This window comes from Panthera tigris, chromosome F3 (genome assembly GCF_018350195.1).
Source record: "Panthera tigris isolate Pti1 chromosome F3, P.tigris_Pti1_mat1.1, whole genome shotgun sequence".
Taxonomy (NCBI): domain Eukaryota; kingdom Metazoa; phylum Chordata; class Mammalia; order Carnivora; family Felidae; genus Panthera; species Panthera tigris.
In genome coordinates, this window is record NC_056678.1 from 67773761 (window position 1) to 67789036 (window position 15276).

At 56.3% G+C, this 15276-nt stretch overlaps 1 protein-coding gene and 1 pseudogene across 2 annotated transcripts; both read left to right on the forward strand.

Annotated features, from left to right (window-relative positions):
• Nucleotides 1–2983: 2983 nt before the first annotated feature.
• LOC102967051 lies at nucleotides 2984–4304 on the forward strand (annotated as a pseudogene).
• Nucleotides 4305–5285: 981 nt separating this feature from the next.
• On the forward strand, nucleotides 5286–11580 carry SSR2 (signal sequence receptor subunit 2). 2 transcript variants are annotated; one of them, XM_042976878.1, is made up of 7 exons: nucleotides 5286–5368; nucleotides 5790–5944; nucleotides 7073–7171; nucleotides 7797–7905; nucleotides 9930–10007; nucleotides 11052–11200; nucleotides 11359–11580. In XM_042976878.1, the coding sequence occupies exons 2-6, from the start codon at nucleotides 5790–5792 to the stop codon at nucleotides 11160–11162; spliced, it is 552 nt and encodes a 183-aa protein (XP_042832812.1). In that variant the 5' UTR covers nucleotides 5286–5368; the 3' UTR covers nucleotides 11163–11200; nucleotides 11359–11580. The 2 variants fall into 2 exon arrangements, with proteins under 2 accessions (XP_042832812.1, XP_042832811.1); XM_042976877.1 differs by having other exon boundaries at nucleotides 11052–11580.
• The last annotated feature ends 3696 nt before the right edge of the window (nucleotides 11581–15276 follow it).

Genomic DNA, 15276 nt, shown 5'->3' on the forward strand with positions numbered 1-15276 from the left:
ACTTCGGTGGCCGGGTGCATCTGAGACTTCCAAGGGATCCAAGGACTTAGAAGGGCCCCTTGGTGTTCGTAGGGTCCTAGATTCTTCCGAAAGTCATACAGGGCATTTTGGAGAAAACTGATTACGGACTCCGCATCAGAAAATAGTATATTACGTCAATGTCAAACTTCGTGGGCGTGATAATGTTACTGTGGTTATGGAAGACAACGTTCTTGTTCTTGGCGGGCACTGGGGTGTGCTCAGAGAGGAGGTCTAAGACACCCTTCAGGATTTCTGCTCACCCAGTGCCAACCTGGCTTGCAGAACCAAGAACTGACGTTGAGTAGCTAGGAAGAAGTGATTGGCCTCGCAGAGCCCAGCCAAGTCCCCTGTGGCTCCAGAGGCGGGAAAGTAGAGGGAGGGAAAGGGGGAGGGGCACTATGGGGGGAGGGAGGAGCCTCTGGATAAGACTGAGGGTGTGGCCTTGCTAGGGGTGTGGCTATGCTTCTAGGAACCTACAGCCTGAGAGAGCATCGAATGTCTTAGTGGATGCCAAGGAAGAAGAATATTGATACCCAAGCACCGTGCCTCTGGCACAACAGGAGACCTCTAGAAAATTAGAGACACCTCTGGAGACAATGGCTGGGGAGCCCCTACACTAACAGAGATTAAGCGCCTGCTACTGTGTAGAAAAAGGGACTGGAAATAGAAACTAGGTTTGATTACAGAAAAATAAGGTAGTTAACATTTCTTGGACATCTCAGTATTTATCCTGACATTTATACTCGTTATTTCAGAATTTGATTTTTTTTTTCTATGAGAATATAAACATGTATTACTTATGTAAACTAAAAATGAGTTTATTGGGGCACCTGGGTGGCTCAGTCGGTTGACTTGGGCTCAGGGCATGGTCTCATGGCTCATGAGTTCGAGCCCCACGTCGGACTCTGTGCTGACAGCTCAGAGCCTGGAGCCTGCTTCGGGTTCTGTGTCTCCCTCTCTCTCTGCACCTCCCCTGCTCACGCTCTGTCTCTCTCTCTCTCAAAATAAATAAACATCAAAAATATGAATTTATCGCACGATTCCATTTAGATGGGGTACATAGAGTAGTCGGATTCATGGAAACAGAAAGCAGAGTGGCGGTTGCCAGGGGCTGGCGGGAGACGGGAATGGGCATTATTGTTCAATGGGTACAGATTTCAGTTCGAGACGTTGAAAAATGTCTGGAGACGGATGGTGATGTGGTCACATAACAACGTGAATGTGTTTAACGCTAGTGAACTGTACACTTTAAGTGGTTAAAAACGGCAAGTTCCATGTTGGATATATATTTACCGCAATAAAAAATGAACCCGGAAAAAGAGAAATGTTGCAGAATTACGGTCCTAGCTGTGATTCTGGATGCTTCTTGAAAACTGGCATGGCTCGCTCACAGAAGGCCCCTCCCGCCAGTTTATGAGCTCCCGGGTTGGGCAGCGAGGCTCTATTTCTGGACACCTGCCTGGCCACCAGCCAAAAAGCAGCTTGCCACTTCCTCCTCAGCTTCGCCACACACTACCTTGGTCGCCCTCTTGTTACAGATCCCAAAAGAGAGGTCGGTGGGCAGCTTGGGCTCTGTCTTGCACATCGGGAAACAGAGCATGAAACCCGTGACCCAGAGGAGACACCCAGGCAGCCTCACGTGGGCTCTGCAAGCCTCTCCGTTCTGGGCACCCGGGTCCCTGCACGTCTAACAAGGCTCTACGTTGGTTTGGTCTTCCTTCGAGGAGGGCAGGCAGCAACTGTATTCTTCCAGAAGTCTTTCAACAGAAACGTTTCCCTCAGCAACTGATTGCCAGAGTCTTCTAGTCAGAATAGATTCTAATGGGGAGAATAGACAGGGATGATGTGTCTTCACCAACCCACGCCTTGTCTTGAGACTTTCCATCCACAGTGGGATGTGTCAGGGTCCCGGGGGGTGAAATGGTCTGTTCACACAATTTCCCAGGTTTTCTCTGGTCCTAAAGAAAGGACATGGGGTGTGCAATTCCAAGGGGGTTGCGAAGCAGAGTGACCGGACGTAGGTCCCTGTGGTAACCAGTGGATGGGAGTATCCTATTCTGTCACAAGTCGGGTGTCTATTTCCTTCTCAAATGTCCACAGCCCAAAGCCCCAAGAGGCGGGATTTCTGAGGCAGAGCCAACTGCCTTTTTAGAGAACATTAGAATTAAAACAAAGCAACGTATTCATCAAAAAGACGCAGTGAGGGGCACCTGGGTGGCTCAGTCGGTTAAGCGTCCGACCTCAGGTCAGGTCATGATCTCACGGTTCATGGGTTCGAGCCCCGCGTCGGGCTCTGTGCTGACAGCTGGGAGCCTGGAGCCTGCTTCGGACTCTGTGTCTCCCTCTCTCTCTCCCCGCCCCCGCCCTCCCCCCATCTCTCTCTCTCAAAAATAACCCCACCCCCACCCCCCAAAAAAAGACACAATGAAGAGAATGAAAAGACAAACCAAGGACCGGGAAGTCCCACGCTAACCTCTTTCAGAGCACCGAGGACAGCGCCACGAACCTGTCCTCCTCCCCGCCAACCCCCTGCAGTTTCAAACTCTTCCACATCAAGTGTGCCTTGTGTCTTATACATGTTTGTTCACCCAAAAACTCGCATAGGGCTGGTGATCGTAAGTGGTCAATAAAAGTGATTTTTTTTGGGGGGGGGGGGGCAAAAACTTGCACTGATCAAAAGCCTGAAAGTGAGAAAGTGGATAAGTGAGAGCGGTCTGTGTGGCTAAAGAAGAAAGGGTAGTGGGTAGTGGCGACAGTGAAAGGTCTTGACTGTCAGACAAGGGAATTTAATTCCACGGACACTGGGAAGCCGCTGATTTGTTGTTTTGTTTGTTTATTCTTTCGTTTGGGTGCTTGACATTGAATTTGCCGTCTCATTCCAGCCTTGAGTATATTTCACCCCATAGCTAGGTTCCAACCTCTTTGGGGGCAGACACCAGGCCCTAACTCTGTACTTCCCACCATGGCCGTCACAGTGCTTGACTGACCTATGACAGGTGCTCAGTAAATGAGTGCCCGGTATATGGGTGAAGGAACCAGTGGCTCAGCTGGAGGGGCAGAGGCCGAAGGGGCCACATATAACCATGGAGCCTTTTCTCTTCTGAACCCAGAGTGGCTCTTCGGCAGGGTATCTAGACTGCGCATGGGGAAGATACACTCCTTCTGTGTGCAGCTGAGTCTGAGAAACAAAAGCACCCACACTTCCCATCACTCCAATCCCGGAGAAATGCTCTGGGAAGGAATAAGAATTCCCGCAAGCAGCAATCGGCACCTCCTTTGTGCTCTGCGTCGCTGCAGGACCTTTGGATAAGTGTACCCCGGGGAAATAGCACCTACGACTAAGGCAGCTTTTCCGGGCCGGAAACAATTGGGGGGAAACATTAAACTGGGGTACTGTGAAAAAGCAGTGTAGTCTGGCAAAGTCAAGGGAGGCTTCTGGGGGGGGGAATGGGAGGGTGAGGGGGGCGGGGGGGGCGGGGACTGGAACATGGCCCTGACCGATAGGTTGGATATGGATAAGACAAGAGCGGATTGGCCTGACAGACAACACCGCCCGGGAACCGCCCATGCCCCCCGGCCACGGTCAACGCCACCTTGTTCTTCAACATCGCCATGGACGGCGAGCCCTTGGGCCGTGTCTCCTTGGAGCTGTTTGCAGACACATTTCCCAAAACAGCAGAGAACTTCCATGCTCTGAGCACCAGGGAGAAGGGATTTGGTTTCAGAGCTTCCTGCTGTCACAGGATTATTCTGGGATTTATGTGCCAGGGTGGTGACGTCACACGCCATAATGGCACTGGCGGCCAGTCCATCTGTGGGGAGAAATTTGATGGTGAGAATTTCATCCCGAAGCACACAGGTCCTGGCATCCTGTCCGTGGCAAATGCTGGACCCAACACGATCGGATCCATCTTTCACCCGCACCGCCAAGTCCGAGTGGTCGGACGGCAAGCACATCGTGTTTGGCAACGTGACCGAGGGCATGAACGTCGTGGAAGCCATGAGTGCTTTGGGTCCAGGAGCTGCAAGAAGATGACCAGTGCTGACTGTGGACAAATCGAATACATTTGACTTGTATTTGGTCTTAACTACACGAACATTCCTTGTGCAGCTCTGGAGAGCACTCCTCTGCCCCCATCTGCTTGCATATACAATCTTTGTGCTCCCCCTGGAGTTCCCGGGTCCCGGGTTTTCCTTGCCCCCCCCCTCCCCCGACTAGCTGGATTGCAGAGTGAAGTTTATGATCATGAAATAAAAGTGAAACAACAACAACAACAAAGAGCAGGTTGGAGGGTGTGTGTAGAGAAGTTGTCATTCATTCCTGGAGTCCCCCCTGTGCTCAGGCATCACGTAAGCAGTGGAAAACAGAAACCTGTCCTCAAGGAGCTCTAGCGTGGGAGGTGGAAGTGGAGGGGAGGCTAAAACAAACACAGGAAATGTGTATTATTCCACAAGAGTGTGAAGTCCCAGAAAGTAGAAATCTCAGTCCTGTTTGTCACTGTATCCTCGGTACCTAGAACAGTGCAGGCACGAATCTGGGGCTCAATAAATGCATGCTGAATGAAGAAATGCTGCCGTGGAGATACAGAATAATAGTAATGTTGACAGTTACCATTTATTAAGCACATACTTGTGCTAGAAAACGTGCTCAGATACATAATCTTATTGGACCTCCAGCATTTGGAGAGTGCTGGAATTATCTCATTTTACAGATCTGAGAACCAAGGCTTTACAGAAATGACGCCTGCCTCCAGGTTACGTAGCCCGTGAGTGGCAGACACGGAATTCACGACCGCAGAACCCCACAGGCTGCCTTGTCCAGAACGCTGTTTGGGGGCGTCTGTCTGGCAGCTGATGGAAAAGTGCAGGGAGAGACCCGAGACAGGGCGGCCACCGCAAGGACACAGCGAACAGTAAGGCGCACTAGCCGAAGCGGTCGCGGTGGCGCCGGCGAAGAAAGGATTGCTGTTCTGGCACCTCGAAGCTCGGCGACTTCCTGGATGCAGGACCTCGTTTGTCTCCTGGAAGTAGAAAGGATGCCGGTAGTCCTGAGAGAAAGAGCTTTCCCCAGGTTCCTAGCTCGCCGGTGCGCCGACCCCGCCTCCAGCACTGCGGGGTCCGCAGGGCAGTGGCCGCCGCGGCCCCTGGAGGTACCGCAGCCCCGCTCGCGTTCCGGGCGCGCGCGGGCGCCGCAGAGCCGGGGGCGGGGCCTGGCCGCGAACTACAATTCCCAGGGGGCATCGCGCGGAACACCGCCGTTTTCGGCTGAGCTCACTTCCGGCCTCCGGGCTGCTGACTCTCTCTTCCGGTCTTGGTGGCCCCCCGAGAGGCCCGTGGGGTGCGCACGGTGAGCGCCGAGCCCTGGGGGGGCGCGGAGGCGTGGGTGGCGGCGGCCGGGCGCTCGGTCACGGCGGGCACGGGAGAGGCGCGCCGGCGGGAGACGTGGCTTCCTGGCGACGGGGGGCTCACCGAGCGGGCCGGGCCGGAGGGACCCCGAAAGGGATGTGGGCCAGGAGGAGCGGGGCCCCGGGGAGGGGTGTAGGGAGGACCCCTCGAGCGTGCGCGGAAACCCGTGGGGCCGGGCGGAGGAGGGGGCGGCGGGGTCTCCGGGGCGGACAGGCAGCCTGGCGGCGGGGTCCGCGCTGGTGGCTGATGGGGAAGGGGCTGCGGCCCCGGCGAGCTGGACTTGCCGAGGGACCTCTGCCGGGAAGATCGTGGCGCCCTTACGTGCGTGGGTCGCCCGCCTCGCTCGGCGTTTCTCTCCGCAGATGAGGCTGCTGGCGGCCGTGCTGTTGGCTCTGCTTGCGGTCAGTCGGGCGGAGGAAGGAGCCCGGCTGCTGGCCTCCAAATCGCTGCTGAACAGATACGCCGTGGAGGGGCGAGACCTGACCTTACAGTACAACATCTACAATGTTGGCTCGAGGTGAGGCGGCCCGGGGCGCATGGGGGGACTTCTCGGGGTTCTCAGGCTTCACGGCTGGGACCAGAGACCAGCACAGCGAGCGGATGTTCTGGACCCGCTTTCACGTTAGGTACCGGGGCCATCGGCCACTTTGTTGAGTCGGGAGAATTTCTGAGTGGGGAGGAGCAAGAATTAGGGTCAAACCAGGAGAGGAAGATGCGAAGGCAGAACGAACCCACATGATCCTTTGTTACCTTGGGGGCGTTCAGGGTTCAGCACGTTGCTCCCTTTCTTTAACTTTATTCGCTGTGGTTTTTTCTTCCACACGAGCCTTAGCCTTCTTCCCCTGTGTACATACACACAGACACACGGAAATTGGGGCAAGAATGAAGTTAGGCCTGTGCCTTCCCGGATATTTGGTGCTTCTTAGCCGTAGAATCCAGTCCTTGACGGAGATTCTTTAGTGCGACAAAGCCAAGTTTCGGTGTGATTCCCATCTGTCTTCTGTATTTCTGATATTTTAGGACAAGCAGGCAGATTTAATTGCTGATCACTTTTTTGGTTAAAGATTTTGTTTTTTATGTTTTTTTATTCATTTTGAGAGAGAGAGACGGAGCGCCATCGGGGGAGGGGCAGCAAGAGAGGCAGAGAGAGAATCCCAAGCAGGCTCCCTGCTGTCAGTGCAGAGACTCGGGCTCCATGCCACCCACTGTGAGATCCTGACCTGAGCCGAAACCCAAGAGTCAGACGCTTAACCAACTGAGCCACCCAGGCATCCCTGATTGCTCCTTTTTTTTTTTTTACGGTGGTTTTTTTTTTTTTAATATGAAATTTATTGTCAAATTGGTTTCCATACAACACCCGGTGCTCATCCCAACAGGTGCCCTCCTCAGTGCCCATTACCCACTTTCCCCTCCCCCACCCCCCCCCCCCATCAATCCTCAGTGTATTCTCAGTATTTAAGAGTCTCTTATGGTTTGCCTTTAAGGTTTTGTTTTTAAGTAATCTCTCCACCCAACATGGAGGTTCGAACTCACAACCCTAAGATCAGGAGTCTCAGGCTCTACCAACTGAGCCAGCCAAGCACCCTAATTATTGATTCACTTTGTATCTGTTACATACTAACCACTTTTGTCCCTCCATTTACAGCGCTGCATTAGATGTGGAGTTATCCGACGACTCCTTCCCTCCGGAGGACTTTGGCATTGTCTCTGGAATGCTCAATGTCAAATGGGACCGGATTGCCCCGTATCCTCTTGACGCCGGGTGACAAAGGCTGGGGGCGGGGGTGGGGGCTGCGGGTGTTGGGGATGACACGAACACATTGCCGCAGTGAGGTCCCTTCAAACGGTCTGGCTGTGCGTGGCCATTCTCCATCACCTCTCTGGATAGGATGGGACGAGAGGAAACTGGGCGTGAGTTAGTGTGGACTTGAGAAAGGAGCTTCCTAAAGTTTAGGTTATGAGGCCCTATGACATACGATACGGGAAGGCGTAGACACTTAGATTTTCTGGTGAGGGTGAGTGTTCTCCTTGGGGTTTTCTTGTTCTTACTCTGTGCCTTCAGCCTTCCTTCGGTTAGTCACTGGCAGTTTCTGTGAGAGTGGCTGGTGTCCCATCCGTAGTACATACTCCTTCAGAAACCTCTGTGCTGGGTACTCGTGAAGAAGCTGGATGTTGAGTGTGCCAGGGACCCGTATGACCCCACACGTTTCGGGCTTAGGAAGAGGTCTGCATAAGCGTCATCGCGGGGTATTGCGGGCGGAAATCGCCGTGTGTTGACCGCTCCCTTGTGAAGGGTGCATTTAGTCCGCAGGCAGAAAGGATGTTACGACACCAGCCTCATTTTCTTCCTTCCTTAACTGTCCGCCCAGCGCTAGCAACGTCTCCCACACGGTGGTGCTGCGTCCTCTCAAGGCCGGCTACTTCAACTTCACCTCGGCAACCGTTACTTACCTGGCCCAGGAGGACGGGCCTGTCGTGGTGAGTGACCTTAGCTGATGCGGCCTAGGTCTGCTTCCCTTTGAAAACTCTTGCAGGAAACCTCCAGGGCGTTTCCTCACTAAATTCTGAGGAAGGTGAGAAGGACCAGAAGCTGGGGCGCCTGGGTGGCTCAGTCGGTTGAGCGTCCTCATGATCTCACGGTTCATGGGTATGAGCCCCGCGTCGGGCTCTGTGCTGACAGCTCAGAGCCTGGAGCCTGCTTGGGATTCTGTGTCTCCCTCTCTCTCTGCCCCTCCCCTGCTTGCACCCTGTCTCTCTCTCTCTCTCTCTCAAAAATAAGTTCATTAAAAAAGAAAAAAAAAAAAAAGAAGAAGAAGGAGGACCAGAAGCTGGGCATGTTGTCCTTAGGAAGGAATGTGTTTCAAGTTATAAAGATCCAGAATAGAGTGGTTGAAATGGTGGGAGGGGAGCCCCGTAGCCTTCCCTCCCCTCCACGCCTACTGCTTGGCTTTAACCTGGGACATGTCATTTGACGCCCAGTTTATCGTCGTCCTCGTCCTTCCCATCCGGGTCCTAGGGCACCGGCAGATCATTCCTGGTCTCTGCCGTTGCCGGCCCTTTCCCTTGCTTGGAAGATGCCTGCCGCATGCGCCCTGGTGGTGTAGCTAGATGCTCTCTGCCTCCGGCTTCCTTCTGGCACGTTCTGCCCACAGACGCTTCGCCCTAATGAGACCACGCTCCTCCCCGCCCTCCCTGCCCTCTCTCATTCTTTCTGTTTGAAGTGTCCCCCCTCCCCTACTTCAGTATCCACCCTCCCCAGGCCCAGCCGTGGGCCGCAGCCCTGGTGTCTGTCTCCTGCTTTTACGCCTCGTGCTTTTCTCCTCCTCGCTCTTTGAGCAGACGTTCGCCGACCGCGTGTAAACTTCAGTAGCTCGCACAGTCTGGGCCACTGGAAGGAACGTCTATCTGTGCCATCCCAGTACTTCTTACTTGTTGGTCTGAAGCCATGCCCCACCCCCAGCTTACTCAGCGGCCCCTTGCGGGCCACGGACCTCGTCTCAGATGTCTCTCCGTTTCTCCCACGTAATAGGAAATCAGTAGTAAACATTCCTTCGATGGGTTGATGAAAAGGTCAGCAGACATTTATTGTGCCCTGGTGGTGCGCTAAGACCTGGGGACACCGAGAAGACTGGGACACTGTCCTGGTCCTCAGAATGCTCAGGCCTTGAATTTATGAAGGCCTCTGGCAAGACCGTACAAGCGGCCCGTAGGCTACGTGGTGACTGCACAGTAGGGCCGAGACTTCACGGAGTCAGCCGTGGAATAAAACCTAAGATTCTCTGAGCCCCGCTGCACTTTTTTGAATTTTTTTAATAAACCACGTGGAACCAGGCTCTCGTAACCATGGCTCAGCTCTCACATCTTGTGTCCTTTCTGTTTTCAGAACCTACTGTGGGACTCTGGTTCTACCTGGTACTTGATAGGTTAAAAGACACAAGATCAAAGGCTCGCCTGCCCCTGTAGAGCGAGCTTGTTTGCAGGGCTCGGCCTGCTTTCCAGGCAGGAATGCGGGCAGCCCCAGCCCCCCTCCCAGCGTGCCCTTGGGTGGGGCCTCGTGCTTTTCAGAGTCCTTCTCGTTATTTCGTTTGAGCCTCGTATCACTTGTGAGTATGGAAACGTATTTCCACTTGAGGAACGGGGGAGCGGTTGCCAAGGGCAAGCCGTTCCATCACCCGCCTCGCCCTGCAGGGGGCCGGTGGGCCTCTCTTTCCGAGTTGGAGACGCCTGAGGAGGGAGGACTGGCTCCGATCGCGGCCGCACAGCTGGCCCCTGTTTAGAAAAGGCTCCTCGGGTGTCTCCTGGTTCCTGATTTACTCCTCTTTGCGACACACTAAGAACCCTCTGACTCTGTCCAGTCCGGAAGCTTTTCCGCGTCTTCTTGAAGCTGTCTTGAGCCTCCGCGCCCCGAGAGTCTCTCCGCTGAGGATTGGGGTGGGCGGGACTGCCCCCCCTCACGTGAGAAGGACTGGATCTGCCCTGATGCCCTTCTTTTCTCCTTTCAGGTTGGCTTCACCAGCGCCCCCGGACAGGGGGGCATCCTGGCTCAGCGGGAGTTTGATAGGAGATTCTCCCCCCATTTTGTAAGCTCTGCCGAGTCCCCGCACCATTCCCCAGGGACAGGGACGCCCTCTGGTTCTGGGAGCTGTTGGTCCCCTTAGAAGATTTGTGTAGTCTGTGGGTTCTCATCATACCTGTGTTTTTTGGTGTCTGACGCAGCCAGCCAGCAAATGTCCTATGTCCCCGTGGTGCCGGCAGTGAGACCACAATTGCCCGAGCCGCATGCCTGCCCTTTTTCTCTACTCAGCCTCGAGTGGAGTCCCCTCTTGGAGTCCTGGGTCTCTTTTGAGGCTTAAAAGAGTATCTTAGATTCAGAGAGTTGCAGCGCACTGGGCAGGCCAAGGAGCGCTGTTGTGGTCTGGTCTCAGAGAGCGTTCTTTGAAGACAGGCCAACTGAGGAAATTCACGTGTGTGTTTATTCAGTGAATAATCGTGAAGTTCCTAATTCTGCGCTCAGTTCTGTGCTTTGCTTTCGGAAGACGGAGGTGACGGAGACACAGGCTCGCTTCCCAGGGGGTAGAGGGCCGTGGGGGACTCAGAACAAGTCCCGGGAGAAACGGGCTGAGACCGAGACCGCAGACGGGGTGTCGGAGCATCTGACCTATCCTTCCAGAGTCGGGGAGGGCTTTCAGGGGGAGGTGGTGTTCGACCAGCCAGAGGAGGGAGAGAAGGGCGGGCATCTTGTGTAGGGGGAGTAGCTCAGAGGAAAGAAGAAGGCCTGACAAGCGGGTGTGCAAGGCTGGAGGGCAGAAGGCAAGGGAGAGGAGTGGAAGAGGGGGCTGGAGGTGTGGGCTTGAGTGTCCGTGCAGGGCTGGGCGTCACCCCTTGAGACTGTCTGGAAGAGAGAAGCTTCTCTTCGGTCTGGGTCAGGTCAGGTGAGGCCTTGGGCTCCACAGCTCGGAAGACAGGTGGTCCTGTGGTCAGACGAGCCTTTCCACTAAGGTTCTGCTGAAAGTTTGGGCGGGACTGCTGCCTCTCCCCGTCTCGTCATTCGCCACCCCTCCTCTCCTCGGCCCTCCTGTGCCCTGATCCAGACTTGTAAGCAAGGCCCGTGTTGTCCTCCACAGCTGGACTGGGCAGCCTTTGGAGTCATGACGCTTCCGTCCATCGGCATCCCCCTGCTGCTGTGGTACTCCAGCAAGAGGAAATACGACACTCCCAAGACCAAGAAGAACTGAGTGGGGCGGCCACGACCCTCCCTCCCCAGGAGACCCAGGTGCTTTCCAGATTCCGAAGCGGATCTCGAATGCAGTCTCTTCTCCCCTCGCCCCTGCCACCCTCTCCTGGATCCTGTCTGCTCTCAAGCAGAGTGAAGGGCGGGGCCTCCCCTCCATCCTGAAGCCGTACCAACAGGGATGCCTCCTTTGCCTCCAGCCTCAAAGGCCCTCGGGTGCCCACTGCCGAGCCGGGCAGGCAGGCGGGGAGAACTCCGAGGGGTCCAGGAGGGACGCTCAGGAGACTGCCTGGTGCTGCCCACCCAGAAGAGGCTGGAAGACGACGTGAAGGCCGAGGGACTCTCAAAGGCATGCCCGGTCTCTGCTCTGGGTCGGGGAAGCTCTGACCAAAAGGGGTTTTCTAATAAAAACTGATGCCACACTGCATGTCTGCTTTCCCGTCCCCGGGGTGAGCTTGGGCCCCGGGGCATCCCCGCTCCTGGGTAGGTGAGCCGGGCTCTGCTCCTTGCTGGAGGGGCTGTGGTCCTGTTCCCACAGGGGTGTCTGTCCCCTTTGAACACCTTTGCTTTCGTCCCTTGCTTCCGTCTCTGCTCTCACCAGGCCCCACGTGCCGCCCATAAGCTTCCTTGCCTGTGAGCTCCTCTCCGCGGCCGGAGGACGGGGTGAGGGGTGAGCTGAAGGGCGGTCTGCGTGCCAGCAGCTGTTCTCGGGCCCCAGAAGGCATGCTGGTCTCATTTACTCACTGACCGGTCTTGGAAGAGCTTGTTTAATGCCTGGTTCTAGTCCTTTCTCTGTTTAAGAACTAGCTTGCTTTTTCTGTTTAATTATTTAAGTAATCTCCACCCAACACGGGGCTTGAACTCGGGACCCTGAGGTCGAGAGTCCCACGTTCCACCGACTTAGCCGGGCACCCCAAGAACTGGCTTTTCTTCACTCAAATTCCTTTCAATGTCAGCGGAGCCGCAGCCCTGAGGTGCCCGGAGGCCTGGCCTGTGGAAGGACTGTGGTTCCTGCTGCAGCAGCACAGGGAGAAGCCGCTGTGAGCTGACTCGGGCCAACCCAGGAATGCCGTGGTCCGAGAACAGCCTCCCAGGCAGGAGGGAAACCCAACAAACACCCGCTTTGTTCCCACCACCAAGTTTCCCAGTTTAGATTCTGCTGGGGGTTGCGGGGTGGGGAGCAGGGGGACTGCCCAACCGATTTAACCTTTCCCAGGCCCGTGCGTGCGGGGCCTCTGGGCCCCAGGAAGGATGAAAAGGACGTGGAGACAACGGGAGGCTCCAGATGGGGTAGCCCTCCGGCAGCTCGCCTCCCTCCTGCAGGGGCTGCGGCTTGGACACCCTGGGACTGGCCAGGTCAGAGGGCGAGGAGGCTATATTTGCTTTTGTTCTTTGTGTCCCCCCGGGGGAGACCTGGGACTTGCTCAGGAGAGAGGGGAGAAGCTTGGGGTGAGAACACGGGTAGGAAGGGAGTGGGGCTGGGTGGCCAGGCATCGTCTTGCTCCCTGGGGCTGCAAACTGTTAAGTCTGAGGAGGAGGGAGCACTGCTTTCTGTCCTGTGGTCTCTGCTGAAGGCAGTGAGGAGCCCACCTGTAGGGGGAGCGGTTCTGGGTCAGAGGAGGGGACTCCCAACTCCTGGAGGTACTGCCTTCCCAGAGGCTGGGGCCCTCTTCCTGCAGAACTGTCCCCGGCCCTTGGCCCTCCTTACGGAGGAGCTGGGTAGGGGACCCAGGTCTGACGCAGACGACAAGAGCAGCATTGTGAGGGCAGTTAGTGTCACAGGCACCTCGAACGAAGGCCAAAGCCAGACACTTCATCTGGAGAGATCAGGTTCCCTGGAGTCGGGATGGAATGTGAGCCTCCTGTAAGTGGTGGAATGTTGGAGAAAACGAGAGCCTCTGAAACCTACAGAGACTTAGCTGGACCTGCTGGCTTTGGGGTTGAGCCCTCTGAGCTTGAGGAAATGTACAGGGAGATGAGTAGCAGACAGCCCTTCTCCACCCCATGGAGACCCCCCGGGGAGGCGTGACCCCGACCCGACGGACCGACCCAGTCAGTGCAGGCACTTGCAAGGGGGAGGGAGAGGAAGCACGTCTTTCCTGAAGACTGGGTACCAGCCGGAGGGGCTCCTCCCGAAAAGGCAACACAGATAGTGACCCAGCTGTCAGCGTGTTCCAGATCCTCTCCACCCCGCTGAGACCCGCCCTCTGTCCGCCCACGTCCTGCAGACTTCCGGCTGGCCCCGGCCCACCCGCACACCCCGCCCTGGTGCCAGGAGGAGCCAGGTGCCCAGATTTCCACCCACGTTACACACTAGGCCTCGGGACTCCGGCTGAAGAAAGTCAGCGGGGAGCAGGTGTAAGAATGGCCAAGAAGCTGGGAGTAACAGCTGTTCCCCGACAGGATGGGTCGAGTCCTCGCCCCCGCCCCCTGGGAGCCAGGCGGCAGCCCCGTGCCCTCTGGGACTTACTGTGTGACAGCCTGTGTCCTCCGGATGTCACGAGATTGTTTACTTAGAGGACCTGCGAGGACCCCACGCGGTAAAATGAGGCAGTGTCCTGTCCCCCTGTGTTCTCGGGGTTTGGGGCCCAGCCCGGAGGACAGGCCGCCCTCTCACCTAGAGGAATTTAGAGCTGGGACCCACTGACTGGATCCCCTAAGTAATCCCCTCATTTCATAGATCAGGGAGGGACGCGGAGTGCGGGCCCCACGCAGGAGGCCTCTAGCGCATCTGAAGTCCCCACCGTACAGATGAGGACTCCAGGCCGACAGGTGGCTCTGAGGCTCCGATGGTGAGACTTTTCCACCAGGCCACAGGGCCCCGAGGAGGAGGGCCGGAGGGCCATCAGCTCGGCGTGTCCCCTGCCCTGGGGAAGCCGGGATGGGGAAGGGGAGTGGAGCCCAGCGGGTAGCCCGGGCAGCCCGCCCTCCGGGCCCTAGTAATCGCCCCTCCCCCGCTGTAACCTGCCTCTTAAAGGCACCAGCAGCGGCAGCAGCAGTTTGGAAGCCAAATTCCAGAGAGGGCAAAGGACCTCCCTGACCTCAGGAGGCCCCCACTGTCAAGCAGGTTTCCAGCCGACTTCCCTGGGATGCCCTCGTTCTCCCCTCCTCAGCTCACACCCTCTCACACCCTGCCCCATCTGAGAGAGGGTGAAGGTTCCCGGGACCTGGGGCTCCCACATAGTGCCCCTTCAGGGGGACCCCAACTCGGCCCCTTGTACCCGTTTCCACCCGAGCCCCAGTCCAGCGACCGTGCTTTGTTCTGGAAGTGCTGAGGACCCCCAGACCCACGATGGCACCCAAGGGGTTAAACAGGTCTGGGCACAGCAAGGTCTAGGGTGTTTGAAGTAGGGCGGGGACGACGGGAAGGGCTGGGGCAGTTGAAGAGGCGGCTGGTCTGGACTGGACTGGAGGGCCCCCTGTCTCCTATGCAAACTTCTGGACCATGAGCAGTGCCCTTAAAAGGACCAAGAGAGGCGCCCCCACTGAGGTGCTAGACTGGGTTCTTAGAGGGGCTCCCTGAGGAGGGGCTCTTCCCTGTACTGAAGTCACCAGCCGGGAGCAGGAGCAGGGCCCGGTCTTTGGGAAATCTCCCAGGTCTGGTGAGTTCCCCCCTCCCTCCCCGGGGTCCTCACCCCCACGAGTGGGCGTCCCCCTGGAAGCAGAGCTCCTCGAGAACCGTCCTCACCCAGGAAGGCGCAGAACCCTTCGCAGCTTCCCCACCAGCCTGCTGCAGCCAGCTCCCGTTTTTAATTGGAGAGCATTGGGGGAGGGTGCCAGCGTGTAAATCGGGAATCACAAGCGCGGCCAAGAGTAATTTACCCCACTCGTGGGACAGAGGATACTAAACCCTCTATATACGTTCCTAATCCTTACGATCGTATGGGGTTGACATACCATAATCCCTATGTTAAGGATGAGGTTCGGAGAAGTTAAATAACTAACCCCAGACAATTAAGTAAATTGTAGCGCAGGGGGTTCAGACTCCAGTCCATCTGACCCCAAAGTCCATTACGTCATCGTGTTATCTTGTTCTTACTCAGGAGGTATGGGAGGCAGGATGGCTCTGTGAGTCTAAAACCTTGAGACCCTCATTCATTTAGAGCCTCCTTCCTCTA

Excerpts from the sequence above, each read along its gene's own strand:
- SSR2 (XM_042976877.1), top strand. The coding sequence starts at position 5,790 with ATGAGGCTGCTGGCGGCCGTGCTGTTGGCTCTGCTTGCGGTCAGTCGG. Across the intron at positions 5,945-7,072 it reads ATCTACAATGTTGGCTCGAG|CGCTGCATTAGATGTGGAGT; the intron begins GTGAGGCGGCCC and ends CTCCATTTACAG. Across the intron at positions 7,906-9,929 it reads AGGAGGACGGGCCTGTCGTG|GTTGGCTTCACCAGCGCCCC; the intron begins GTGAGTGACCTT and ends TTCTCCTTTCAG.